Source organism: Hyaena hyaena, unplaced genomic scaffold, assembly GCF_003009895.1.
Source record: "Hyaena hyaena isolate Hyena2069 unplaced genomic scaffold, ASM300989v1 scaffold_228, whole genome shotgun sequence".
NCBI lineage: Eukaryota > Metazoa > Chordata > Mammalia > Carnivora > Hyaenidae > Hyaena > Hyaena hyaena.
This window is the reverse complement of record NW_024080860.1, coordinates 381,854-407,188: the sequence shown is the minus strand read 5'-3', so window position 1 is coordinate 407,188 and position 25,335 is coordinate 381,854. Positions and strand designations below refer to the sequence as shown.

The 25,335-nt window shown below is 53.4% G+C and overlaps 2 protein-coding genes across 7 annotated transcripts in view; one reads left to right on the top strand and one right to left on the bottom strand.

Moving 5' to 3' along the window:
* Nucleotides 1–12,722, top strand: part of POM121C (POM121 transmembrane nucleoporin C) — a 56,130-nt gene extending 43,408 nt beyond the window's left edge. For 3 of the 4 annotated variants that reach the window (XM_039243553.1, XM_039243552.1, XM_039243550.1), the window contains exons 6-13: nt 3,677–3,768; nt 4,447–4,520; nt 5,214–5,338; nt 5,456–5,558; nt 5,976–6,152; nt 7,010–8,650; nt 10,014–10,136; nt 10,528–12,722. In XM_039243553.1, coding sequence (XP_039099484.1) covers nt 3,677–3,768; nt 4,447–4,520; nt 5,214–5,338; nt 5,456–5,558; nt 5,976–6,152; nt 7,010–8,650; nt 10,014–10,136; nt 10,528–10,625 — 2,433 coding nt within the window. In that variant the 3' untranslated portion in view covers nt 10,626–12,722. The remainder of the gene's footprint in view (nt 1–3,676; nt 3,769–4,446; nt 4,521–5,213; nt 5,339–5,455; nt 5,559–5,975; nt 6,153–7,009; nt 8,651–10,013; nt 10,137–10,527) is intronic. The other variant, XM_039243551.1, reaches the window with a different exon arrangement.
* Nucleotides 12,723–12,724: 2 nt separating this feature from the next.
* NSUN5 (NOP2/Sun RNA methyltransferase 5) lies at nt 12,725–25,335 on the bottom strand. 3 transcript variants are annotated; one of them, XM_039243556.1, is made up of 11 exons: nt 25,200–25,335; nt 24,992–25,114; nt 24,360–24,537; nt 24,157–24,265; nt 14,501–14,639; nt 14,292–14,407; nt 13,777–13,955; nt 13,388–13,598; nt 13,151–13,291; nt 12,961–13,072; nt 12,725–12,856 (listed from the first exon to the last, which is right to left on the bottom strand). In XM_039243556.1, the coding sequence occupies exons 1-11, from the start codon at nt 25,290–25,292 to the stop codon at nt 12,842–12,844; spliced, it is 1,416 nt and encodes a 471-aa protein (XP_039099487.1). In that variant the 5' UTR covers nt 25,293–25,335; the 3' UTR covers nt 12,725–12,841. The 3 variants fall into 3 exon arrangements, with proteins under 3 accessions (XP_039099487.1, XP_039099489.1, XP_039099488.1); XM_039243558.1 differs by having other exon boundaries at nt 13,388–13,476; nt 13,817–13,955; XM_039243557.1 differs by lacking the exon at nt 24,992–25,114 and having other exon boundaries at nt 25,200–25,334.

Here is a 25,335-nt window from a genome sequence, read left to right as displayed (position 1 = left end):
TTGGTTAAGGCCTGAAGTACAATGTTGAATAGAAGTAATAGCAAACATCCTTGTTTTTCCTGATCTCAAAGGAAGCACTTTCCACATTTCTTGTTACATATGCTGTTTGAGTCAGGTTTTTTGTAGATACTCTTCATTGGATTAAGGAAGTTCTTTTTTCAAAGCATATATCAAAGAACCAATTTTAGGAGTCACGCTATTTTATGTTTTTCTATTTCTTTAATTTATGCCCTAATAGATTTTACTTCTTTTTTTTCCCCTTTTTCTTTCTTTTTTTCATGTTTGATTTGTTGAGGTTTCTTTCTGACTTTTAAATCCAGATTCTTAGATCACTGGGGTTGTTCCAGTGTTTTCCCTTTTCTTATATGTATTTAAGGTTATACATTTCCTACAAACTTAACCTTAGCTGCATTCCCACAGCTTTGAAATAGAAGAATTTTTTGTATTCATTCTTCTTCGATTCATGGGTTACTTAGAAGTACCATTGCTTAATTTCGAAACCATTAATTCTCTAGTCCTCTTTCTGTTACTGGTTTTTAGCCAAATTCCACTAGCTCACAAGATATACTACCCTATCCATTCTTGTTTTGAGATTTGTTCTGTGTCTAAGCACATGTTTAGTTTTGGTGAGTGTTCCATCTTCACTGAAGGAAATTTTATGAAGTACTTGTTTACAGTTTATATTTCTTGGAGTTTGTCATGTGGCTTGATGTGTTTTGAAAAACTCTCAACTTAATATCGCTTCAGATACTGTTCTGCCCTATTTTCTCCCTGCTCTTAGTGTTCTAGGGCACATGGTAAACATTTTCCATTTGTCCGTGTCTGTCTGTGTCTCCCATCATTTTGTCTCCACCTCCAGTTCTTCCTGTGTCTAGTGATTTCCTTTAGCTTTGTGCCATCCACTGCATTCTTAAGTGGCTTTGGTTCTCTTTCTTACAGTTACTATTTGTTTGCCAGGATTCTCCATATTGTCATTTAAATTTTTATAATAACAATTCTTCTAAAGTTTTATTCAATAATTCCAGCATTTGAGTCTTCTGTGGTCTGTTTCTGAGGTCTGATTTTTTTCCTCTAGGGTATTGGGTAAATATTAATTTCTCATTTAGTTTTTGTTGTTACTTTATTTCTGTGTCAAAACGAATGAATGAATGAATGAATGAATGAATGAATGAATGAATGACTTGAAGCTCTGAATGGTGGTATCTTCCTCCAGAGAGATTTTCCTTTTTCACTTTCCCTCTGGCAGTAGCTAGGGTAGGAGCAGGTTACTTTTGTCCTGGTAGAATTGACATGGTTTTGAGTTGGTTGTCAGCTCTTTTGAGGGCTGCTTTATTTCTGATTTGCCCTATATCATACGTACCCTTGGGAATCCCAAACTAAAAGCTTTAGGTCCTTTTAAGGACCCTCTATTTTGGAAGGCCCTGAATTCATTTTTGTCTTTCCAGCCATATGAGATTGCCAAAAGCTTTTCTGTGCCTCTCAACTACAGCTTTTACTTTTGGAATTGGCATTCACCATGAGAGACAAAGTAGACTTAAATATGGCTCCTCTTCCCTTGTCTCCACGATGTCTACTGCCCTGCTGGCTCTTCCATGCTCCTGTGCCTTCAGACACATGTAGGTCATACCTTCAGCATTTGCTTCTTGTCTCTGGCAGGAGTGTTGATGTAGAACAGCATGGTCGGCCAGTACTGAAAGTGGTCATGTTTTAAGCAGCCTTATTTGTGGTGGAGCCTTCAACCTGTTGCAGGAAGTACACTCACTGACACTAATAGCTGTTTGGTATTCTGTTTTAAGTAGTTACCGGTCCCCTCTCTCTGCTTGTCCCCTGCTCACATGTGTGCACTGTCTCTTTCTCGCTCTCAAAATAATAAATAAGAAAAAATGTAATATGAAAATTTCTTTTTAATGTTTGTTTATTTTGAGAGCTAGTGAGCATGTGCTGGGGAAGGGAGAGAGAGGGAGACACAGACTCTGAAGCAGACTGAGCCACCCAGGTGCCCCAATATGAAAGTTCTTTATGTTGAAGCTTCTCTTTGGAAAAAAAACGTACTGAGGTAGTGATCCTCTCCAGTAATCACTATAGGTGACAGCCCTTACATTTGGTGCAAGTGGTAGTAGAGGTATTTGACCTAACTGTATTTTTCCAGGGGATACTGGTAAATACCCAGATGGACAGCTGCGCACACTGGAAGTCCTAGTGTTGATACAGAGTCATTACAGATGTTACACTGGTACCAGTCATAGAAAAAGTAAACTTTCCTCTGACGTTTTGGTGCATGGCATTGATATCTCTATGTGTCTTACAAGACTTGTCATTTTCTGAAGTAGGCATATTTACCCTTTGCTTCAGCACTCCCAGCCCTAGCCTGCCTCTCGACCTTGTGCCCCGTTATTATGTTCTGCGTATCAGCCAGACCGGGATGTTTAGTATCTACTAAGAGCACTTCATACCCGCTGCCTTCCTTGCATGGTCTCTTCTCTGGAATAGCGCCTCCATTCCATCACAGGCCCAGGCAGCTTGTCCATCTTCAGGTGCTTTCTGTTAAGTCATGAAAGGCTTTTATCTTTTGGCTCTTACAGCCAATTTGTTCTTTCCTGTCTCTTTTCCACACTGTAAATTTCTCAGTGTAACAGTCTTGCTCATCTTGGCATTCTTCTTAAAGGAGAAAGGTCTAGAGCCTCTTTGAAGTGGGGACTCTGCAAATCAAAATTGAATTGCACTGCAGAACTAAACTGACTGCTAGATATGTAGATTGACTTTTTTTTTTTTTTTAATTTTTTAGTGTTTATTTATCTTTGAAGGAGAGAGAGAGAGCATGAGTGGGGGAAGAGCAGAGAGAGAGGGAGACACAGAATCCCAAGCAGGCTCCACGTTCTGAGCTGTCAGCAGAGAGCCCGATGTGGGGCCCGAACCCACGAACTGTGAGATCATGACCTGAGCCGAAGTCGGACGTTTAACTGACTAAGCCACCCAGGCGCCCCAGATTGACTTTTTTTTTAATGACTCTCCTTATTAGATCTTTTGCCTATTTTTCTTTTGAGATGTTCATTACATTTATGTGGCTCTAAACGAGGTCTGAATGTAACCTTCTACTTTTTAACATGCTTTTTAAAAAGTATATTCATTCCTTGTACTTTATTAGTATTTTCTTACTCAGATTTTTTCCCCCACATAGTTAATACTGGCAATTGACTTTCCTTCAAGGGCCTTCCTTCACAGAGCAATATTTTTATTTATTTCTTTATTTTTTACTCATTTTTGAGAGAAAGAGCATGTGCACCGTGGAGAGGCAAAGAGAGGGCGAGAGAGAGAATCTCAAGTAGGCTCCATGCTGCCAGCAGGGAGCCCAGTGTGGGGCTTGAACCCACAAACCATGAGATCATGACCTGAACCAAAATCAAGAGTCAGACACTTAATTGACTTAGCCATCTAGGCGCCCCTTTTTTGTTTCAAAAATTGTATTTAAGTAGTCTCTACACCCAAAGTGGAACTCAAACCCATAACCTGGAGATTGAGTCGTGTGCTCCATTGAGTCAGCCAGATGCTCCACAAAGAAGTGTGTGTCAACGAGGAGACCCTGTGTGCGGTGATGAACAGAACACTAAGTTCTGCTGAAGGTCGGATGTCACGCTGTCTAGTAGGGTCAGTCATGTCACTGCTCTTTGCCTTTTAGCTTTGGAAGAGAAGCGGGCCCAGCTTGTCACCCTTCTCCAGCCCAGCCTCGTCCCGCTCGCAGACACCAGAGAGGCCAGCAAAGAAAATAAGGTGATGGGTCCTTGGTTGTACTACGGATTAATGAGAGGGCGGATAGAAGGCACGTGTACTTGGCTCTTAGGCTTCCTGCTGCTCCGATTTGGAGAATCTGACCGAGATCGCCATCTAGGACAGTGAAGTACATGTCTGCACTGCTCTCGTCTCTTAAATGTTTTCTATGCCAACCCCGGTGGCTCTGGCTCTCTTCCTCGGCCTGCAGCACGAGCGACGGGGTGTGGGCACAGAGCCGTGGGGGCAGGGGGCAGGGGCAGGAGAGTTCATGTTCTGGACCCCAGCTGGCCTCCAGGCACTGACAGGCGACTAGTCTGCTGCTCCTAGGGGTCAGCTTTGTGGCTGCAGCTCTCAGGGACCGGACGGGTGTAAGTAAGGTTGTGAAGGTCATCATTTCATCCTGGTTGTGAGACCGAGGTTTCTCCGTGGCCTTCGTGAACTCTCTCCCTTCACTGTGTAGGAATTTTCTTCTGATTTCTTTTTGTCCTGACTACTATGATTTATTTTATTTTATTTTTTTAATTTAATTTAATTTAATTTATTTATTTTTTGCTACTGTGATTTTAAATCACAGTTGTTCTAGACTTTGGCCAGTTGGTAGTTAAGAGGCTGTAAGAAGTTACCCAGTGCTCTGTTAGGAAGTCTTTCTAAACATGCTTCTACCTCTTTTGCCCACAGAGAAGACGAGCTTTCTCACCGCTCCAGTTCTTCAACTCCTTTGGCAACAGACAGGGAGGCCCAGGGAGAAAAGGGTAGGTTGAGAAGCGTGCAGGAGTGGCTCGTGGTGGTGGGAGTGTTTACGGAGCATGTGTAGACCACTGCTCATCCGGTAGCACGCGCTGAGCATCACTGTGCAGGGCCTGGTAGGCACGGGGTGAAAAGGGCCTGTTGGCGTAGAGGTCTGTGGTCTGCGCCACAGCTATGGCGCTGCCCAGCGGACTGGGAGGCTGGCAGTGGGTGCGGGCAGGGCCCCTCTGGGCAGTCCAGGTAACCGCTCTCAGTGAGCAGCTGTATGCCCGCATTTGCAGCAGTTCTCACTTGATATCCTCCTGCCCGAAACCATCTTGCAGACTCTTCAAGACCTAGCTACAAAGACCAAATCTTTCAGAGATAACCAGTGAAAATTCCGTGTTCAAAACCAAGTGCGTAGACAAACCTAGCCATTTCTAGAAGAGGAGGAAGAAAACAAGTCCATGGTGGTTTCTTTTTTTTTTTTTTAATTTTTTAATGTTTTATTTATTTCTGAGAGAGAGAGAGACAGTGTGAGCAGGGGAGGGTCAGAGAGAGAGGGAGACACAGAATATGAAGCAGGCTCCAGGCTCTGAGCTGTCAGCACAGAGACCAACATGGGGCTCAAACCCATGAACTGTGAGATCATGACCTGAGCCGAAGTCAGACACTTAACCGACTGAGCCCCCCAGGCGCCCCGATGTTTGTTTCTTTAGCAGCAGATACAACCACATGGAAGGCGCAGAACTCGTGGACCTCCCCCCCCACACCTGGCAGCTCTGGGCAGCGGAAGCGGAAGATTCAGCTCCTACCCTCCCGGCGAGGGGCCCGGCTGACCCTGGTATGGCTTTGTCCTTCCACACCCGCCACACCGGCCCAGCACTCCCAAGTTCTAGGGAAGCTAAATAAAGGCTTCTTCCAGCTTCTCTGACTGGCCTCTCATCTTCCTCTCTGGCAGCCCCCACCTCCCCAACTTGGCTACTCCATCACTGCCGAAGATCTAGACTTGGAAAAAAGGGCTTCCCTGCGGTGGTTTAACAAGGCCTTGGAGGATGGGACTGGTAAGGAAGACCGACCAATTTCATGCTCCAAAGAGGAGCTTCCTCTGGTTTTATTTGGATCTTTTTCATCTGAGAAATCCGTTTGGGGCCTCGGTGGAATCTGGAGAACAGTGAGCATTGGAATCAATGGGAAGCATTTCTTTCTTTCTTTCTTTCTTTTATTTATTGAGAGAGCAAATGCACGAGTGAGGGAGGGGCAGAGAGGAGAGAGAGAATCCCAAGCAGGCTCTGTACTGACAGTTGAGGTCTTGAACCCACGAATCATGAATCATGACCTGAGCCAAAGTCAAACGCTCAACCGAGCCACCAGGCGCCCCAGGGGTGCATTTCTAAATAAGCAGATGCTAAGTCCGAGCGTCTCGTGCCGGGTGATGTGCCCCTGGAAAGAACTTCCCACCACCTTTCCTTTCTCCTCAGATACCGCTACTGACTCTATCCCTGAGAAGCCCCCTACCACTCAGCCTCCTTTGACGTTTACCCTGCCGACTACGGGGACCACCGCCTCCCCAGCCACCCTCCCGGCCCCGAGCACCAACCCGTTGCTGGAGAGCTTGAAGAAGATGCAGAGTTCTGCAGGCCTGCCCGCCGCCTCGGGTGAGTGGACGCACGCCCTCCGTGGTGCGGAATGACACCCTCGTGTCTCGGGCAGAGTAAAAGTGGCATGCCTGCCAGTCACTGGGGAGCTTTGGGAGCTTGAACTTGCCGTGGCTCACTGGCCCTGAGCTGGTGTGCACTCCCGAGCTTCAGAATTCTCTAATCAGGAGGTTCTAGGGAGGGGGCCATGACACGTAAAGCCAGGGTTGGCAGCTTAGTGTTAGCAGTGAGATGGCCCTTAGCCACTCTGAGCCTTGCTGTCATCCCCTGTAAAATGCGAGTGTTTACCGTTGAGGTGGCTCTGCAATCCTGCAGTTACCAGGTCTTGTCACATGACCACAAGCACACGAGGATGTTGATTATTTTTCCCTCTGGGTTTCTAAGCGTCCTTTGTGGCAGTGCACATGCCCACACTCCTCTTGTTGCCCTTATAGCATGTAGTAGTCCGTCTGGCATCAGCCTCTCCCAGGGCTCAAGGGCAGAGACTCTTCTACTCACCGTTATATGTGCTGCACCCAGCACACTGTAGGCAGAGTCAGTCTTTGTTGGATGAGTAGTAAGTAAGGTGCATGTGGGTAACTAATGGGACTGCAGTTTGGGTGATTGGGTTTTCCTTAGTTTCTACACCTTATTCCCCATTGAGGCCACATCATATCCGCTCATATCTTATGATCCAGGAAGGGTAGAAATAATGAATATTGCCTCGATTTTCAAGGAGTGAATACTCTAAGGGTCTGTGGTTTGGACATAGTTACATTTGTTGATGGACTCTGAATCCTTAGCATGGTACTAGGCAGAAAAGCATTGAGTGCCATCACATTTGAGGTATTCAGAATTTACTTTCTCTGTTCTTCCAGAATCTGCCGGAGTGGCAACCACTGGGGTCCATACGCCTCCCAAGACACCCAGCCTTCTGGCCTCTCTTGGCTCTTCACAGTCAGGACCCCTTCCAGGCACCTCCTCGGACTCCAAATCCACAGTCACTTTCTTGGGGCTGACCCCTGCTGCCTCCCCGATCCCAGCCACTGACCCTGCGAAGCCCTCTCCAGCGCCTCAGGCTGAGACATCTGCCAAGTCCCCAGCCCCGGCTGCCCCGTCCCCCACTCCCAAGCACAGTCTTCTTTTGGGAATGCTGAGCAACCCACCTGCCGACCCCCCTACCTCTGCAGTCTCTGCTGTGTCCTCAGCATCTCCCATGTTCAAGCCCATCTTCCTGGCCCCACCAAAAAGTGAGAATGAGGGCCCCTTGCCATCCAGCCCGTCCAAGGTCACCACCGCGACACCTTCTAGCTCTGCCCTCCCCGCACCTGCCAGCAGCCCCAAGCTCACTTTCGAGCCGATCTTTGGCAGCATGGGGCCCCCTGCGTCTGTGCCCTCGTCGGTCCCCTTCTCCTTCAGTCAGACAGCTGCTCCAGCCACTGCCACGAGCGCCCCTCTTTTCACCGGCCAGGCCGGTGCCACCTCAGCCGTGGCTCCCGTGAGCACAGCCAGCACATCCACAGACTCCGCTTCAAAGCCCACATTCAGCTTCGGTGTGAGCAGCGTGACCAGCACCACCACTTCCGCTGCCCAGCCTTTCCTCTTTGGGGCTTCCCCTGCCTCCGGTGCCAGCTTTGCCCCAGCCGTGGGCTCCATATTCCAGTTTGGCAAGCCTCCTACGGTGCCCGCGTCGACGACGGTCACGACCTTTGTCCAGTCTCTCCCCGGGGCCGTGCAGACAACGGCCAGCAGTAGCAGCGGCACCACCGGCTTCAGCGGTTTCGGCGGCAGCCTCAGCACCCCCACCCCGGTCACCGGCAGCCAGCCGGCACCAACCTTCACTAGCACCACCACGCCGGCGTTCCACATTCCCTTCGGCTCAAACACCAAGCCCCCCCTCTCTTCGTACCCAGGAGTCAACCCCCAGCCCACGTTCGGGGCCACCGACGGGCAGCAGCAGGGCGCCGCCAAGCCGGCCCTTGCCCCGAGCTTTGGCAGCTCTTTCACTTTCGGGAACTCCGCGGCCGCAGCTCCAGCTGCGACCCCAGCGCCTAGCCCAGCCCAGCCCGCCTTCGGAGGCGCCACGCAGTCCAGCTTCAGTGGTTTGAAGCCCGCGGCGTCCGCCTTCGGCACCCCTGCCAGCACCCAGCCGGCCTTTGGCAGTGGCACGTCCATGTTCTCCTTCGGGGCGGCCACTGCCTCCAGCTTCGGAGCTACGACCCAGACCACCAGCGGTGGGACCACCAGCTCCGTGTTCGGCAGCACGACGCTGGCGCCCTTCCCGTTCGGGGGCTCCACTGGCCCGGCTGGCAGCGGGGGCTTCGGGATCAACGTGGCCACCCCCGGCACCAGCTCCGCCTCCGGAGCGTTCAGCTTCGGCACGGGACAGAGCGGCACCGCTGGCAGCACGACCCCTTTTGGAGGCGGCTTGAGTCAGAGCACGCTGGGCGCACCCATCCAGAGCACACCCTTTGCCTTCAGTGTGGCAAGCACGCCCGACAGCAAGCCCGTGTTTGGAGGTAAGATGAGGAGTGGACCCGGTGTGCTGTACCAGGCGCTGTTCTGAGCACTGGCACGGGCCCCTCTCGGCTTTATTGTGTGGCAGTGACTGACGTAGCTACGGGGTCAGGGAGCTGTGTGTCCTGCTTGAAGACGGGCTAGCCCGAGAGGCTGTGGAGGGGCTCTTTGGGCAGCCGAGAAGGCTGTGCCTTTCTGAGGCAGGTTAAGCCAAGACTCCATCTGTGACAGAGGGGTTGGGTGTGGGTAGGTGTGAGAGAGAGCGCTCTTCGGGCACAAGAGAGGTGTAGTGCAGAGGCCCTGGGGCAGAAGCAAGCTCTGTTCACAAACAGGAAAGTGAGTTGTACCTAGAGGATCAAAGAACCGAAGTGATCCAGAATCACGTGGAGAGGCAGGGTTGAAGGTCACACGTGGCCAGGGTTAAGTTTGAATTTAAGCCTTGAGGGAAATCCTGGTAGAATTGGAAGCAGAAGAGTGAAGTGATCTGATTTGCCACATGGGTGGAGGCGCACAGCTCTGATCCTGAGAGTGTGCTTTCTTCAGGAAATGGGAGACAGTCCTGGGGAGGTTCATGTACAGAGGAGGCATCTTGAAATGGTCGTTTGGAGAGAGGGAAAAGGAGTGTAAGGAGAACGGGAGAACTGCCAGGCGGTATTGCTGGGGAATCACGGTGATGAATTTAAAGTGAGGCCGGTCTGCGCTGTCACATGTTGTTAATCAGCAACATCCAGACTGGGGTGAACGGGGGCAGGTGTGCCTGTCGCAGCCCCAGCTGGTGCCACAGAAGGGGCGGGGGACTGCAAGGCTCGGCAAGGAGGGGGGGCCAATACTTGAGGTGCTCACAGTGGTCATCTAGGTGCCAGGCGGTCCCTGGTGATGGGGTGAGGGATGACTGAGGTCAGGACTGGGAGCGAGGAGGCCAGCCCTCCCTGAGGCCTGAGGGGAGGCAGTAGCAGGAGCGGACTTTGAACGTGGCAATGGAAAGGCAAGAGGACCCACGGCAGTGGGGGTGTTTGGAAGGCTCAGGTTTCTGATGGGGAGGGACGCATAAACAGGGAGAAGGGAGAGAACTCAATTAGTCATGAGAGAGGAAAAGTGACCTGGTCCAGTTGAAAGTGGGGAGGGGAGGGTCCATTGAGCGTCCCCCGTCCCGTGCTTTGGTGGTCATGGGCGTGCAGAGACTGTTGCTGAGGTGGCCAGAAGGTCGCAATGGTTAGTGGACAGGGAGACCACCACTGGGGTGAGCCAGCTTCGGCAGTCCAGGGCTGAGGGGCCCCGTGGGGACACTCCCTGGTTTGTCGCCCTGGCTCTTACGCCCTCTGCTCACTGCCTAGTCGCCCGTTTTCTGCGGTCTCTTCATTCTAGGCACCTCCGCACCCACCTTTGGTCAGAACACCCCTGCCCCCGGGGTGGGCGCGTCGGGCAGTGGTCTCTCCTTTGGGGCGTCCTCAGCACCCACCCAAGGCTTTGTTGGAGTCGGATCTTTCGGTAAGCAGCCAGCATGACCTTCTTTCCCAAAGAAGGGGAGGGTCTTGGCAGGTTCCTGGCTCCCCCCCCCCCCAGGAAAAGATTGGGCTCATAAGCATGAGAAAGATGTGGCCTGGCTACAAGATTGGCAAAGCCCAGGTATAGAGTGGGTGGAATGTTCCAGAGCACCGGAAAGCCAAGTGAAATGCTTTCTTGCACATTCTCAGATGTTCTGCGATTCTGTACTTTTAGTAGCGCAACCCTCCCCCCCCCCCCAATGCAACTGACACTTTTTGGGAAGCCCTGTTTAAGTAATGGATGTTCTGTTGGCTTAACCTTCCAGAGATTAGGGTGCCCAGGGAGGTGTCCCAGATACCAGCTGCCCTGATGAGACCTTGTTGAATCTTTCCAGGATCGGCGGCTCCTTCATTTTCCATTGGTGCAGGATCCAAGACCCCGGGGGCTCGGCAGCGGCTGCAGGCCCGCAGGCAGCACCCCCGCAAGAAATAGCCTTTGGCCTTTGCCCCATTCCGTAACTCCCCACCCCCCTCACCCTTGCCCAAATCTGGACCTCAGCACCTGCTAGGAAGAGCCTCTGACCCTTCTAGTTCCATAAAGCAACCCTACCCCCGATCTCTGGCTCCCACCACCAGGGAGGTGGCGGTGGCCCCGGTGGCCGGTTCCTGCTCCGTGAGGGAGGCCGGGGTGAGGCCGGGGTGCGTGGGGCAGGAGCCTGATCCCTTTACTTGAACAGCTCCGTGGTGAGGCTGGAGAGAACGAAAGAAACGTCTGTACATACTGTCCTCGTCCTTCCCTGGCTCTTGTCTGGTGTATGAGCTTGGTCAGGTGGCCTCCCTTCCCGCCCCGAGGGCCGTCTCGGCTGACGGGGACGAAAGCACGGCCCTGGCCCACGTACTTTGCCGCCGAGCAGTGGATGACAGGAGTCGGGGAAGCGGGTCAGCCCCGCAGCTTTACCTTGCCTGGCTTGCCTGTAAACGTGGTTCTCCGCGGGTCCCATAGGGGCCTCTGCTTCCCCAGTTCTTGCTGCTTCGTCCCTCCCTGGTTCCCTGCAGGGTGTACTCCTTTTTAAAGGACCTTGAATCTAGCTTTGCCTTGGAGACCCCAGTGGGTGCTGCTCCTGCTGGTCCACTTCCTCCTGCCAAGTCTGAGTCCGTGTTTGTCCTCAGCCCTCTGCCAGTTTGGCCCCTAAAAGCTGGGTGGCTCGAGACTGTTAGCCTTGTAGAGCTGCAGGGGAGATACCTCGCTCCCGGGGAGCAGGAAGGGGGGAGGGAGCAGGCAGGACATCCTCCGCTGCCTCCTCCTCGCCGCCCGCCCTCCCCGCTGGCCTCCGTGGGGCTCGTCCGCCGCCTCCCCAGGGTTGTGTGTTTAAAGCCTTGTCCTGTGTTACTGTCTGATGCTCATGTCTACTGCTCTTTGAATCGAGTTTGGAGGAAGAATTGAATTGTATGAGTGGCGGCATGTTGGTAGTGCCGGACTTCACTGTTTCAAGTTTCTGGGGCCTCGCTAATTGAATGTGGAAGTAGCACCGCTTTACGGCTGCACGTGCTGACTCCTGGATTTTCAGATGGTGTTTTGACTTTAAGGGCTGGCAGCCCAAGAGGATGGGGCCGAGGGGGAAGCAAAGACCTCTTCCCTCCGCTGTTTCCCTCCCACCCCGCTGACCCCACTGTGGACAAGAACCTCCCCAGAGTGTTCAAAAACCAAAATTAACGAACCACACTGCAAAATTTGCCCCCCTCCCCCCCACCTGCTCCCTGTTCCCAGATCGCATACCCCAGGCCCAGGAGCCTCGCTGCCATGCCCATCCTCTTTGGGAGAAGTATGAATGCGTGTGTCTAAATTAAAAAAAAAATATTTAAACGTTTTTTAACGAAATAAAAATTTATTTTTGTATTTAAGCTAAATTGCCTTTTAAATTCCTTCAAGCTTGGTTCACTGAGGTGGTTAAGTATAAACGCTATTGACTAGGAACTAGCTGTATAGTTAAGTTATGCCTGTGTGAAGGAGAGGCTCACGCTGTCCCAGGCAGCTTTCCTGAGGGACTGGAGCCCCTTCGGGACACATTCTATAAACCGTAATTCTTATTTTATAAATAATGTGATGTAGATGTGACTTGTCCCCCCCCCCACCTTGCGACCTGAGGTTGAGTGTGGTGCAGGGGACTGCTCGCCCCCAGCCCCAGCAAGAGCGGACAGCGTTTACCTGTGTGGCGCCCAGAGACCCAGACCTCAAGTCCCGAGTACCTGGTGGGGGTGGGGGTGGGCACGGGTCTAGAACCCAGGCTTCTAGTGATACCTTCCGGAAGGTAGATCTCTTAGTGTTAGTGCTCCGAGCTAGTTTACCTCAGGTCAACAGGCAGGACACTTGGCCCGGGAGCCCCGGAAGAGGGTGTCCCGGTGCGGCCTGAGTGTGTGTGTGGGTGTGTGTGTGTGTGTGTGTACATGTACGTGCACTGGACAGGAACGGGAGGCTGGGACTTTCCATTACAAATAAAGACTTAATTCCTGTGAGGCTAGTTGGAATTTCTAGTATGAATGTGAGATTTGTCTCCTTGCTTATGTCATTAAGAATAAAAAAAAACTGTGATCTATCGTAGACCATGCTTTTTATTTCTGTGGGCAGAGCGGTCACGAGCGAGAACACGACCTGGGAAGGGGCCCAGTGGTAGGGAAGTCCCCGCTGTCCCTCTAGCCGGAGAATCAGGGCTACCGCCTTCCTTCCTAAAGCAATGAATAGAGAACCTTAAAAACCCGCCGGCTGAGCTGCAGGAAAGCCAGGGTCTTCCCCCCACTCTTCCCACCCGAGAAAGCGCAGCTCTGCAGACCTGCTCCGTGCAGGGCGGGGCGCCAGGGGCCGTGGCTCTACGCTGTCTCTTCCTCCGTGGGGCGGCCCCAGGGGCGGGATCCAGTGCCGAGGCTCCAGCCAGGGAGACTGAGCTGGAAGGAAAGAACCAGAGTTAGATGTGCCCCTCTCTTCCGGCGTCTTCCAAGCAGGCCCCACCACCTCTCACTCACCCTGGCACCTCTACCCGTTCAAGTACGGCAACAAAGAAGCCGCCAGTGAGCGTGGTCTCAGGGGAGGCCCGCAGGCAGTGTTCAGCCCCTGGAAAAGTGCTGAGGCCACGGTGAGGCCAGGAGGGGAGGACAGGGACTAGCCTGTGGAGAACAGACTTCTGCGTAAAAGCAGCTCTCTTCCCCAGGACCCTGGTGGGGCGGGCAGAACCCGCCCCGCCCCTCCCGCCCCCCCACTACCTGAAGGTCCCTGGGTTCTGCTGCAGGGTGTCACGCACCACGTCTTCATTCTCCTCTTGGCAGAGGGAGCACGTGGAGTAGACCAGGCGCTGCAGGGAGGGGAAAGTGAGCGCGTGGCACAGTGCTCGCCGCTGGAACCCGGCCAGGGCCTGCAAGCGCGCCTTGCTGGGTGCGCCCTCCCCGGGCTCCTCCAGCCGTCTGGTCAGCATACCTAAGGACAGAGCCTGTCAGCCGCACCGAGATCCCCGCAGGACAGGGGAGAACGTCTGCCCAGGGCCACCAGCTGATTAGAGTCAGAGCTGACCCAGAGGCCACAGTGAACCGCTGCCCCTTCTGGGAGGTTGCCCTGCATCTGCAGGTCCCGCAGCCAGGCTCTGTCCCCATCTCACCAGAGCCGCTACAAGAAGGATCCAGCAAGATGTACTGGACCTGACGGTAGCGCTGGTCAGAAGGTGAGACCTCCAGGAAGTCCTCCTCTGCCAGCTCGCAGCACGAGACCCCCGCCCGGGCCAGCAGGGTAGCCATGGATGCCAGCCGGCCAGCGTCCAGGTCAAAGGCAAAGATCTTCCTGGGGAAGAGGGGAGAGACGGGCCGAACTGAGAATCCACAGGGAAGCTCAGGACCCACAGTTCTGACACACAAGAATAGGTCCCTTCCCTCAGGACTCAGAAAAGAAGGGACCATGGTTAGAGGGAGCCGAGCTGGGGACTCCACCCCAGGGGCTGAGGGATTCCTCTCTGTCACACCCGCCACCCATCGGCCAACTGCCCTGGGTCCAGAAGGACACATTTAAAGGAAAAGCCTCCTTTCGGCCTTCATGCCCCCGCTGGGACCCAGAGGTCCTCATCTCATCTTCCCAAGTACAGGGTCAGACCCGGTCCCTCGGGCTGACCTTGGCACTCACCCCTGGTTCTTGAGAAGTGCAGCCAGGTGACTGGTCTTGTTGCCTGGGGCGGCACAGGCGTCGATGACGTGGGAGCCGGGGGGTGGGGCCAGCAGCATGGCAGGCAGGCAGCTGGCCTGGGGGACAGAGACGCTGCTGGCGCACCAGGCCCCAGGTCCTCGGGTCGAACTCCCGCTCGCCGTCCTGCCCTGCCCACCCACCCGCCCTACCTTGTCTTGTAGGATGAGGTGGCCGGCCTGGTACAGCGGGTGGTCGTGCAGATCCGTCTGGGCTGGAAACACCAGCAGCTCTGGCAGCAAGGGATCCAGGAGAAAGCACTTCCCTCCGAGGGCCTGGATGTCCACGAGGCTGCGAGGGAACAGGAAGCATCCGACACGTCTGAGTTCCTCCAGGCCACGCGACAGATACTCCCAGACCACCGTTAAGACACAGAGAGGACCGATCTGAGGATGGGCAGCAGAGGGGCGCCTGGGGGTGCTCAGTTAAGCGTCCGACTTTGGTGCAGGTCATGATCTCACAGTTCATGGGTTCGGTGTGGACAAGGTACATGCCTCAACACCATCAAGGCCGTGTGTGAAAAGCCCACAGCTAGCATCCTCGGTGGGGAAAAGCTCAAAGCTCTTCCTCTAAGGTCAAGAACAAGGAGGCCCAATCTCACCCCTGCTACTCAACAAAGCCTAGTCAGCAGCTGGGCAAGATCAAGAAGTAAAGTATATCCATCTTGGGAAGCAAGACATATGTCTAGAAAACCCTAAAAACTCCAACCAAAATAGCTGTCAGACTTTTTTTTGTTTTAAGTTTGAGACCGAGAGAGCACAAGCAGGGGAGGGGCAGAGAGAGGGGAAGGAGAATCCCAAGCAGGCTCCGCGACGTCAGTGTGCAGAGCCTGACTGGGGGCTCAAACCCACAAAACCATGAGATCACAACCTGAGCCAAAATCAGGAGTCAGATGCTTAACTGACCGAGCCCCCCACCCCCAACCCCAGGCACCCAGGCAAAGGTGCTAGAACTTAGAAATGAACTCAGGAAAGTGCAGGATACAAAAATTCATACACAAAAATCTGTTGTTCCTATACACTGATAACCATCTGGTGGGGGAGAGCACGGAGATGTGACCACCTGTTGGGCCAGTCAGAGGCTCCTCACCCCTGCTGTGGGGACGAGCATCGTGCCTGCCCTCACCCCTCCCAGAGGCTGGCCAAGGATACAGCTTGGAGACAGCGATGTGTTGGGACCATGTGGAAGGGGTGAGACCCAGCGCACTAAGGCCACTGCAGCCAGGCGTGCGGAGGTCTTGCTGCCGCCTGAGACCGGCCTCATAAGGAAGTTTACCCACTTATGACACCTGCCACCTAGGGGCGCCTGGGGGGCTCAGTCAGTTGAGCATCTGACTTTGGCTCAGGTCATGATCTCACGATTCGGATTTCGAGCCCCGGAGTTTGGGCTCACTGCTGTCAGCCTGTCAGCACAGATCCTGCTTTGGGTCCTCTGCCCCCGTCCCCCCCCGCCCCCCCCGCCTACTTCTCTACTCATGCTCTCAAAAACTAAGACATGAAAAGATAAGAAAACCTGCCACCGACCCATCCTGTGGGGTCTCCTTGCCCTCTACATACAGGGGCCACTTTCAGATCACAGGCTGCAAAGCAACAACAGATGAACAAGCCTAGAGACCAAAGACACAGGCCTTGGGAAAGGCACCCACAGGGGAGTCGCAGGTTGGCCAGCGACCTCGACCTCAGCGTGGGGAGGGGTAGCCCACATGGCAGCCTGTGGACTGCGTCATGAGCACGCGGCCCCCCAGAAGGCACGGGCTGCCTTAACCACATGGATCACACCACCGGGAAAGTGGAAGAGGAGGGCGCTGCCATGACGGACGACGAAACAGATGAGCACTCGGGGCCGGCAGACCCCTCGTACAAGGGAAAGCAAGGACAGTCAGCAGGGCAGTCCCCGGTCCAGGAAACACCCCTCCTGAGGGTCTGCTCCCACTGAACTCACCCACGTAGCTGCCAAGCTCCAGCAAAAGGCCAGGGAAAGCGGCCAGGCGCAGCCGGTGCGGCCCCGGGGCCCAGAGCGGTGGCTCTTCCTGACTGCACCTTCCTGGCGCTCAGCAAGTTCCAGCTACTTACTTCCTTAGACACTGGGTTATTCTAGCCCACGGGAAGGCTTGGCCCTATGAGGGGCACCTTCCTGGGCTTGTGGGACCCTGGGAATCTACAGAGGAGGTAGAGCAAATTCTTAGGGGTCTGGGAACGAGATGGGCCATCTGCACCCCTGTCTTTGAAGGCTCTGATCAGGCCACATGGTGGCAGGAACGAAAGCGGACATCTTCCAGGCCACCCCCAGCAGCCAGTACGGGCTGCCGGTGTCCACGTTGAAGCCACCTGCGCAATGGACTGTTTAGGATGCCGGGCGCCATGCCGCTGATCGAGGGGAAGCTGAGCAGCCCCGGGAACAGGTCTGGGCTGCGGGGAAGCCCCAGGCCCGAGACAGAGCTCAGAAGGCCAAAACGCTGTCCCAACAGACCCTAAAGTGTCTGGAGAAAGGAAGCTGGAAGCAAATGTGATTTGACCTCCCTGCTGCGGGGACCCCACCTGAAGAGAGATCAGCCCGTGGAAAGCCTCAAAACCTGAACGACAGTTTCAGTCAAGAAAGTCCCCAGACGCTGCATGCTGGGGGCTCTGCCCCTGCCCCCCAAATATGAGGTCTCCATCTCCCACCAGGACGTGGGAACACACCGGCCTGGACATCCTCCAAGGCTGAAGTCTTCCAGCCTCCTCCACTCAATTCCACCTGAGGGTTCCTCACACCAGTGCAGAGGGGACACACAGCGGGGAACCCGTGAGCCTGCTCCCCCCACGAAGAGGGACTCTCACACGACAAGCTGCACAGGGACGCCAGAGGAACTACCTAAGAGCCACACTGAGTGGGCATTGTGCGCCCTGCCCATCATCCCCCCGGGCTGCCGGGGGGGTGGGGGAGAGGGGACTGACGGGAGAGCCAGAAAGCTCCTGGCAGGGGACAGCTGACCTGAGCCGAAATCAAGAGTTAGACACTGAACTGAGTCCCCCGGACGCCCCAATGAAGAACCTTACAAGTGCTCCCCCAAGTCACCTGCATAGCCCCACCGTGTCACAGCATGGCAGCCAGACACCTGGAAGAGGGACCCACCACGTTAACGCAATACTGTTCACGTGTGCACACTTGCTCTGTCGCGGGACATCCTGCAGGCTTTGCTGGAGGTCTGAGAGAGGGGGGGCGGTGAACCCACAGAACTTTCCAGGCCCAGGCACTGCCTTAAGGTTTTGGGAATCTTTTGGCCGGGTAGGACCTGCCTCATCCCAGAGCACACGTTTGCCCAGCCCGAGAAAGTGGAAGGCATGTGCGAGGCTTTGCAGGGGTCTTCGTGGTCTGGAGGACTCCTAGGCCTCACCGGGCACAATGCCCGTGTCCCTTATGCCACCTGATAAAGAAAGCACACGGGTGTCGACGGGGAGCGGGGAGCGGGCTGCCTCTGAAAAGGCAAAAGTACCAGTGGAACAGATTAAAGCCCAGGGCGTCCCCAAGCAGGGCTGCCACCGGAGTTGAAGGGGCCTGTGACCTGGAAGGTGTGGGGTGGGCGCTGTGGCAGAGACACCGAAGGGAAGAGGGCACCCGGGATTTGGGTCTCTCAGCTCTGGAAGGAGGAAGGGAGCACGCGTCCCCCCCCACAGAGAGCAACGGCTTCTAGCAGTGCGCCCCACGCTCCTCCAGGCAGAGCCTCTCGGGAAGAAACCGCACCGAGGGCATCGTGACTGGGGATCTCAGAGCCCCGGCCCTTAACCCTCCGCATGACGGTGCGCTGCTCCAAGGTCACCGACCCCGCGGCTTGGACAAAGGCAAGCTGAGGGGCGGACGGTGAATAAGCCGTGGGGTCAGGACATGTGAAAAGACCTGCAGTGGCCCTGCAAGAGCCCACGCACCGCAGGCCTCACTGTTCACACCCGGCTCCGAAGACACGGGCGCCCCCTGGCGGCCAAGAGGCTGACGGCCTCGGTCAGGTGCGAGCCCGACAGCTGACCCAGCGGCAGGCCAGCCAGCTGCAGAGTGCAGGGGAAGTAGACCCGCCATCGCCACCAGGTGGACGGCCTGCTGCCGAGGAAGCCAGGGCGCCGTCATACAGCAACAACGCCACGCACGTCCTGTGTGTCCTAAATAATGCCCAAGGCAACGACCACAGGTGCCTGCGGCCGTCGTCCTGCGCTCCCAACCGGTAAGGAACTGACAATCTGACCAGACAGGCCCTTCCCTCCAAGCGAGGGTTCTTACTACCCGTCGGCTTGCGGTCATCACGTCCGGCCCACCCCGAGCTTTCCCAGCCGCCGTCATTAGGAGACTGAAAAAGCCAAGAACCGTGAAGAGATGTTCTCATGGACCAGACAGTGACCGGGGGGCACATTTGAAAGGCGGTGACGTGCAAGCCTGGGCAGAACAGGACACTGAAGGGAGGACCTTCGCCCGTACGACCTGCAAGCAGCAGGGCGGCAGACAGGAGCGAGGGACGTTACGTTACTAACAGAACGCCACCTTTGGCTGGGAGGGCTGGGCTCCATCCCTGCCGCTGATACGTCCGGCTGATCCACCAGTTGGGGGGGGGGGGTGGCTGCTGCCCCGTATGCCACATGGGGGACCCTGCTGGGACGCCCAGCACCATAAAGGAAACAGCCGCAGTCCCCTAACCATGGAGCAACGTGCAAGGCCACTGAGCGCACCACCCTCCACCACGCCTAGGAAAGAAGTCGGCCACTGACATGCGCACTGGGAAGGCCCACTCCTGGGTGGGAAGCTACCCCGTCTCCCCCGGGATCCCGCTGCCCTGGGGTACGCTGCACCTGCAGAAAAGCACCAACCTGGAAGGGCACACATGTCCCTGGAAGAGGGGAGGAGGTTGGGGGCCGCGGTCTGGCACATGCTGCGCCCTTCCCCCCCCCCCCCCCCAACACACATGCTGTGCACAACCCAGTCAAGAAGCTAAAGCTGCCAGCCTCCCTCTCCCTAAGGCCAGACGGGCACATCCTGTCGTCGTGACGATACGATCATCTGGTCGGCGCTTCTGTTTATTCCGTGGGACCGGAGGACATTCTAGCACATACGAAAGCCCCTACGAAATTCACCAGCACCCGGTGAACGGCAGCCAGTAACACCTGTCCTTCCAGAACAGTGAAATGCCTCTTGTAGCAGAAGCCATCCTCCAAACCACCATGCCTTTGGACGTTATTACTGCCTCACAAGGAAGCACCTGTGTGATTAGCCAAACAGAACGTTGTTTGTACCTGACGAGTCCGCTAAGGTACCCTCTTTACTGACATCACCCAACGACACAAGAAAACGCCCTGAGTGATCTGACCTCCAGCTATAGGCGATTTTAAGAAATCAATTGGTTTGGATCCCGGGGTTCTTGGAGGGAGAAGTTAGCACCGACTGGGGGAATCCCTGCCTTGACCTGTTCTCTCCTGCACGCGCCTGGACTGTTGCCGTGGCTTCCGCCTCCAGTGCAGCCAGAACGCTCCCAAAGCCCCCTCCATGTGAGCGAGTCCCCTGCTGACTGCGGGGAACAGTCACACGAGGTGCTAAGCTCTCATCACAGGGTTAGTGTGGAGGGAGGTCACTGAAAGGACACGACCACCAGATGACCCGCGAGCTGGACCCTGGCAATTGGAGGCTCCTTGCCTCTTTCTCTACCCTTGGGATGGGGGTTCCCACTTGCCTGCACTGGGGGCCGCCCCAAGGAAGACGCCTTGAGTCAGGGCACGGTGTGGACACCACGTGGACGGCACACAGGCATACCTCATTTTAGTGCATTTTCTGCCTCACAGATTTAAGTCTTTTTTTACAAACTGACAGCACCATTTTTTCCAACGCCATCTGCTCACTTCACGTCTCTGGACCATATTTTTGGAATTCTCACAATATCTTAAAACTGCTTCCTTATTATTTGTTACGGTGATCTCTGATTAGAGATTATGACTCACCAAAAGCTCACGTGATATTCAGGATTTTTTAGTAACACTTTTTTTAATTTTTTTTTAAATGTATTTATTTTTGAGAGAGAGAGAGTGAGCATGAGCAGGGGAGGGTCAGAGAGAGGGAGACACAGAATCTGAAGCAGGCTCCAGGCTCTGAGCTAGCTGTCAGCACAGAGCCTGATGCAGGGCTCGAACCCATGAGATCATGACCTGGGCCGAAGTCAGACGCTCAACTGACTGAGCCACCCAGGCACCCCTGAAGTATGTTTAAAATACATAGGTTTTTTTTTTTTTTTTTTTGACATAATGCTCTGCACGCTTAAGAGACCACAGTATAGTAGAAACCTAAATTTCATAGGCACTGAGAAACCCAAGTATTCATTCGACTTGCTTTACTGCAGTGTTCTAGAACCGAACCCACAATATCTCCAACATGGGGCCTGTATGTGAGCGACCCCAATTAAGGCCTCTGTATAAACTTTCAAGATTCTGGTAGGTGGGGGCAGAGATCTGCTCATCTTCAGTAACCGAAGCCAAGCCTCGTATAGAAGCTCCCTTGCTTATTAAACTTGCCACCTATCAGTCTGGAATGGTCTGCCTCTTTCCTCATTCCCTCACTGGCCCTGCCCTCTGTGCATGGGGGCTGGTTTCAGATTCTATCTGGGAAGCTCCCAAGGAGGGTTGCAAACCAACATTCTCTTGAAAAAGAAATTAACAATCCTATTTATGTTTGTAAATCCAAAAAAATTCAAACAAGTGAAAGTCCTATACTCTTAAAACTATAAGATACTGGGGCACCTGGGTGTCTTAGTTGGTTAAGCATCTGACTTCAGCTCAGGTCGTGATCTCACGGTTCGTGAGTTCGAGCGCCACATCAGGCTCTGTGCTAACAGCTCAGGGCCTGGAGCCTGTTTCGGATTCTGTGTCTCCCTCTCTCTCTGGCCCTCTCCCTGCTCCTGCTGTTTTGTCTCTCTCTCTCTCTCTCTCAAAAATAAACACTTAAAAAAAAAAAAAGCAGTCACCTATTCTCTTAAAAAAAGCAAAACAAAACTATAAGATACTGATGAAAGAAACTAAAGACAACACAAACAAGTGAAAAGATATTCCATTCTCATGGACTGGAAGAATAATGTTAAAATGCCCATACTGCCTAAAGCAACCTACAAATTCAATGCAATCCCTATCAATTCCGATAGAATTTTTTACAGACAGAACAAATCTCAAATGAAGAACCACAAAAGACCCCGAAGAGCCAAAGCAATCTTGAGAAAGAGGAACAAAGCTGGAGATATCACACTCCCTGATTTCAAACTATATTACAAAGCTACAGAAATCAAGACAGTATGGTATTGGCATAAAATCAGACACACAGATCAATGAGACAGAACAGAGAGCCCAGAAATAAACCCCACACTTAAAAATGAACAATTAATGAAGGAGCCAAGAATACACAACAGGGAAGAAACACTCTCTTCAGGGGCGCCTGGGTGGCTTAGTCGGTTGAGTGTCTGACTTTCGCTTGGGTCATGATCTCGCGGTTTGTGGGTTCGAGCCCCGCGTCGGGCTCTGTGCTGACTGCCAGCTCAGAGCCTGGAGCCTGTTTCAGTCTGTGGCTCCCTCTCTCTCTGACCCTCCCCTGCTCACGCTGTCTCTCTCTCTGCTAGAAATAAAACATTTAAAAAAAAAAAAAAGAAACACTCTCTTCAGTAATGGTGTTGGGAAGACCTGAGGCCATGCAAAAGAAGAAACTGGACCCGTTCCTTACACCAGACACAAAAACTAACTCAAAATGGTTGCAAGACCTAAATGTGAGCCCTGCAAGCAGAAAACTCCCGGAAGAAAACATGGGTGGTAAGCTCCCTGTCACCAGTCTCGGGTTTTTTAAAATTTTTTTTGGCTCCAACTCCACACAAAAAGCGGAAGCAAAAGTAAACAAGTGGAACTATACCAAACTAAAAAGCTCTGTACAGCAGAGGAAACCATCAACAAAATGGAAAAGCAACCTACTGAATGGAAGAAAATTATCTGCAAACCATGTATCTGGATAAGGAGGTAATACCTAATATATGTAAAGAGCACCAACTCAATAGTAAACAAAAAAAAAGGGGGGGGATTAAAACACGTGTAAAGGATCTAAACAGACAGTTGTCCAAAGACGGACAGATGGCCAAAAAGTACACCAAAAGGTGACCATCACTAGTCATTGGGGGAAATGGAAATGAAAGCCACGATGAGATGTCACCTCACAACTGTGAGAATGGCTGTTCCCAAAAAGGTAAGAAATAACAAGGGTTGGCAAGGATGTGGAGAATGGGGGGGCCCTCGTGCACCTTTGGAGAAAACATTAACTGGTGCAGCCACTGTGGAAAACACTATGGAAGTTCCTCAAAAAATTAAAAATAGTACTACCCTATGATCCTACAATCCCATTTCTAGGTATTTACCCAAAGAAAACAAAAACACCACTTCAGAAAGATACCTGGACCCTTTTACTGCAGTACGGTCTGTAATAGCGAAGTTGGTCCAAGTGTCGACTAATAGAGGAGTAAAAAAAACACGTAACTATATACATGTATGTGTGCACCTACACACGCGTGTACACACACAGGAGTATTTGGCTCCCCCTAAAAGAATAAAATCTTGCTATTTGTGACCAAATGGATGGACCTTGAAAGTATTATGCTAAGTGAAACATATCAAACAGAGGAAGACAAACACTGTGTATTCTATTAGGTGGAATCTCTTTAAATAAAAAAACAAAAAACAAAAAACCCCAAAACCGAGGCGCCTGGGTGGCTCAGTCAGTTAAGCATCCAGTTTTGGCTCAGGTCATGACCTCACGGTTCATGGGTTCGAGCCCCGTGTCGGGCTCTGTGCTGACAGCTCAGAGCCTGGAGCCTGTTTCGGATTCTGTGTCTCCCTCCCTATCTGACCCTCCCCTGCTCATGCTCTCTCTCTCTCTCTCTCTCAGAAATAAAACATTAAAAAAATTAAAGCAAAAGCAAAACCAAAACCAACCAACTCACAAATACAGAGAACAGATTTGTGACTGTAGGGAAGCGAGGTTGCAAAAGGGGTAAAGATGGTCAAGAGGTACAAATTTCTACTTGAAGTCTTGGGAATCTAATAAACAGCATGGTGACTGTAATACACTACTGCAGATTTGAAAGATGATATGAGATATTAAAAGTCCTCATCACAAGAAAAACAAAACTTTCTGTAACTATGTATGGGTGGTAACAAATGTTAACTAGATTTATTGTAGCCATTACTTTGCAATGTACACACACACACATAGTCATTAGCCTCCACCTGAAACTAATATTAGGTGTAAATTATACCTCGAGGGGTGGAAAACACCGCAAAATAAACCAACAGTGAGCATTTAAGCACAATGCTTTGGAAGGACTTCTCTTAAATTCCGAATTTTGAATACACAGGTTTTAGCGACTAAAAAAAAAAAGAAGGTGGTGCAAAGTTCTGGGGGAAGATGGATTTAGTTTGACATACACTGTGACTGCGGGGTGATTTGACACTGACAGGACCCCGAGGGCAGGCACAGTGAGAGAAGTCTAGACCAGGAGGCACAAATCATCAGGGAGAAGCAGGAGTTAGAGTTGGAGAAATTGAGGGACACATTACAAGAAAGTCGGATGGAACCACAAGAATCAATGTTTATGGGACGGAGGAAGACAGGCCTTCAAGGAAGAAACTGCTAGAAAACTACAAGAGAACAGGGGTGTCGTCACAACCACCCCTTCCCCTCCCCTCTCTTCCCAGGGATCCCTGTTTCCCAGTGCCCCCCACCCCCACAGGCACCTCCCCCAGAAGAGGGCAGCCAGGCCTGGGTCTCAGCTCACCTGGAAGCCCGACCCTGGTAGGAGAAACCTTGTCTCTTGAAGTAATCGACTGCATCATCAGGGCAGCTCTTCAGAGTGTTCACCCGCACAAACCGAGGCACCTGGGAGGCTGGGAGGCGATCAGCAGTGAGCGGGCAGGACCGAGGCCCTCTCTTCCGAGCCCCTGCGAGCTACCCTCCTCCCCGCCACTCCCTCCAGCTCACCTGGGCCAGGCTTGGATTCCACCTGCAACAGGTCCTCGTTCTTGCTCACACCTCGATGAACCTTGAGCCGGGCCAGCTCGGCCTTCAGCCTTGCCCGGTGCCGGTCCAGCAAAGGCCTCCATCGGCCCCCACCGCCACCTTTAAAGCCCTTTCCCAGCAACAACTCGTACACGAGTACCTGGGGACGAGAAAAGAAAGGGGGGGATAAAACCCTTAAACATGAAGGTCTTTTAACTCCATAGTGTTGACACCGGAAGCGCTCAAGAAATCACCTGTCGAGATGGCAACAGATTATAGTGAGGTGTCCCGCCCCGGATCACAAAGGATTGATGGCCGAACCCAGTCCCGAGCCCACTCCCCAGGGCTCAGGGGTCCCAACCTTCCTCTTTGTCAATATCATCCTTCTGTTTCAGCCAGAGTCCCTGCGCGGCTACTTTGTCCTTTGGTTCTTATCGTATCTTCCACTCGGCTCGAAGTGAAAGCACGGAGTCCCCACCTCAAAGAACCCGGCCAAAGAGTGCCCATCCTCATTTCCGAGGAGCGACTTGCCTAAGTCACACCGTGGACCGTACAGCGCTGCAACCAAGTCCGGAAGGGGCGCCCAGCCCTGCCCCGCCCCCCGGCCGCGCTACCTTAGCCAGGTGCGGCCGCAGTTTCTTCTCGGCGCGGAGGAGGCCAGCGTTGGCGATCACGGCGTCCAGCACGGAGGTGTAGCGCTGGGTCTCGCACACCAGCGCGTACAGCTGCTTCACGTTCTGCTCGTGGCCGAGAGGACACCGGCTGAGGCAGGGGCCCCCCCACCCGGGCGCCTTTCCCGCCCCGAACCCCGAATCCCGCTACCTGGAAGCCGCTGGCATACACCAGCCCCTTGATGGAACCCCGCCGGCTCTCCACGCCCGCCAGCACGGACGCTGCCGTCGCGTAGAGCGCCATGCTCCGCTCCCGCGCGCCTTTACGGCCCCGTCGCAAAGCGTGC

Excerpts from the sequence above, each read along its gene's own strand:
- NSUN5 (XM_039243556.1), bottom strand. The coding sequence starts at position 25,292 with ATGGCGCTCTACGCGACGGCAGCGTCCGTGCTGGCGGGCGTGGAGAGC. Across the intron at positions 25,115-25,199 it reads TGTATGCCAGCGGCTTCCAG|AACGTGAAGCAGCTGTACGC; the intron begins GTAGCGGGATTC and ends GGCCACGAGCAG. Across the intron at positions 13,956-14,291 it reads GCACTTCTCAAGAACCAGGG|GAAGATCTTTGCCTTTGACC; the intron begins GTGAGTGCCAAG and ends CCTCTTCCCCAG.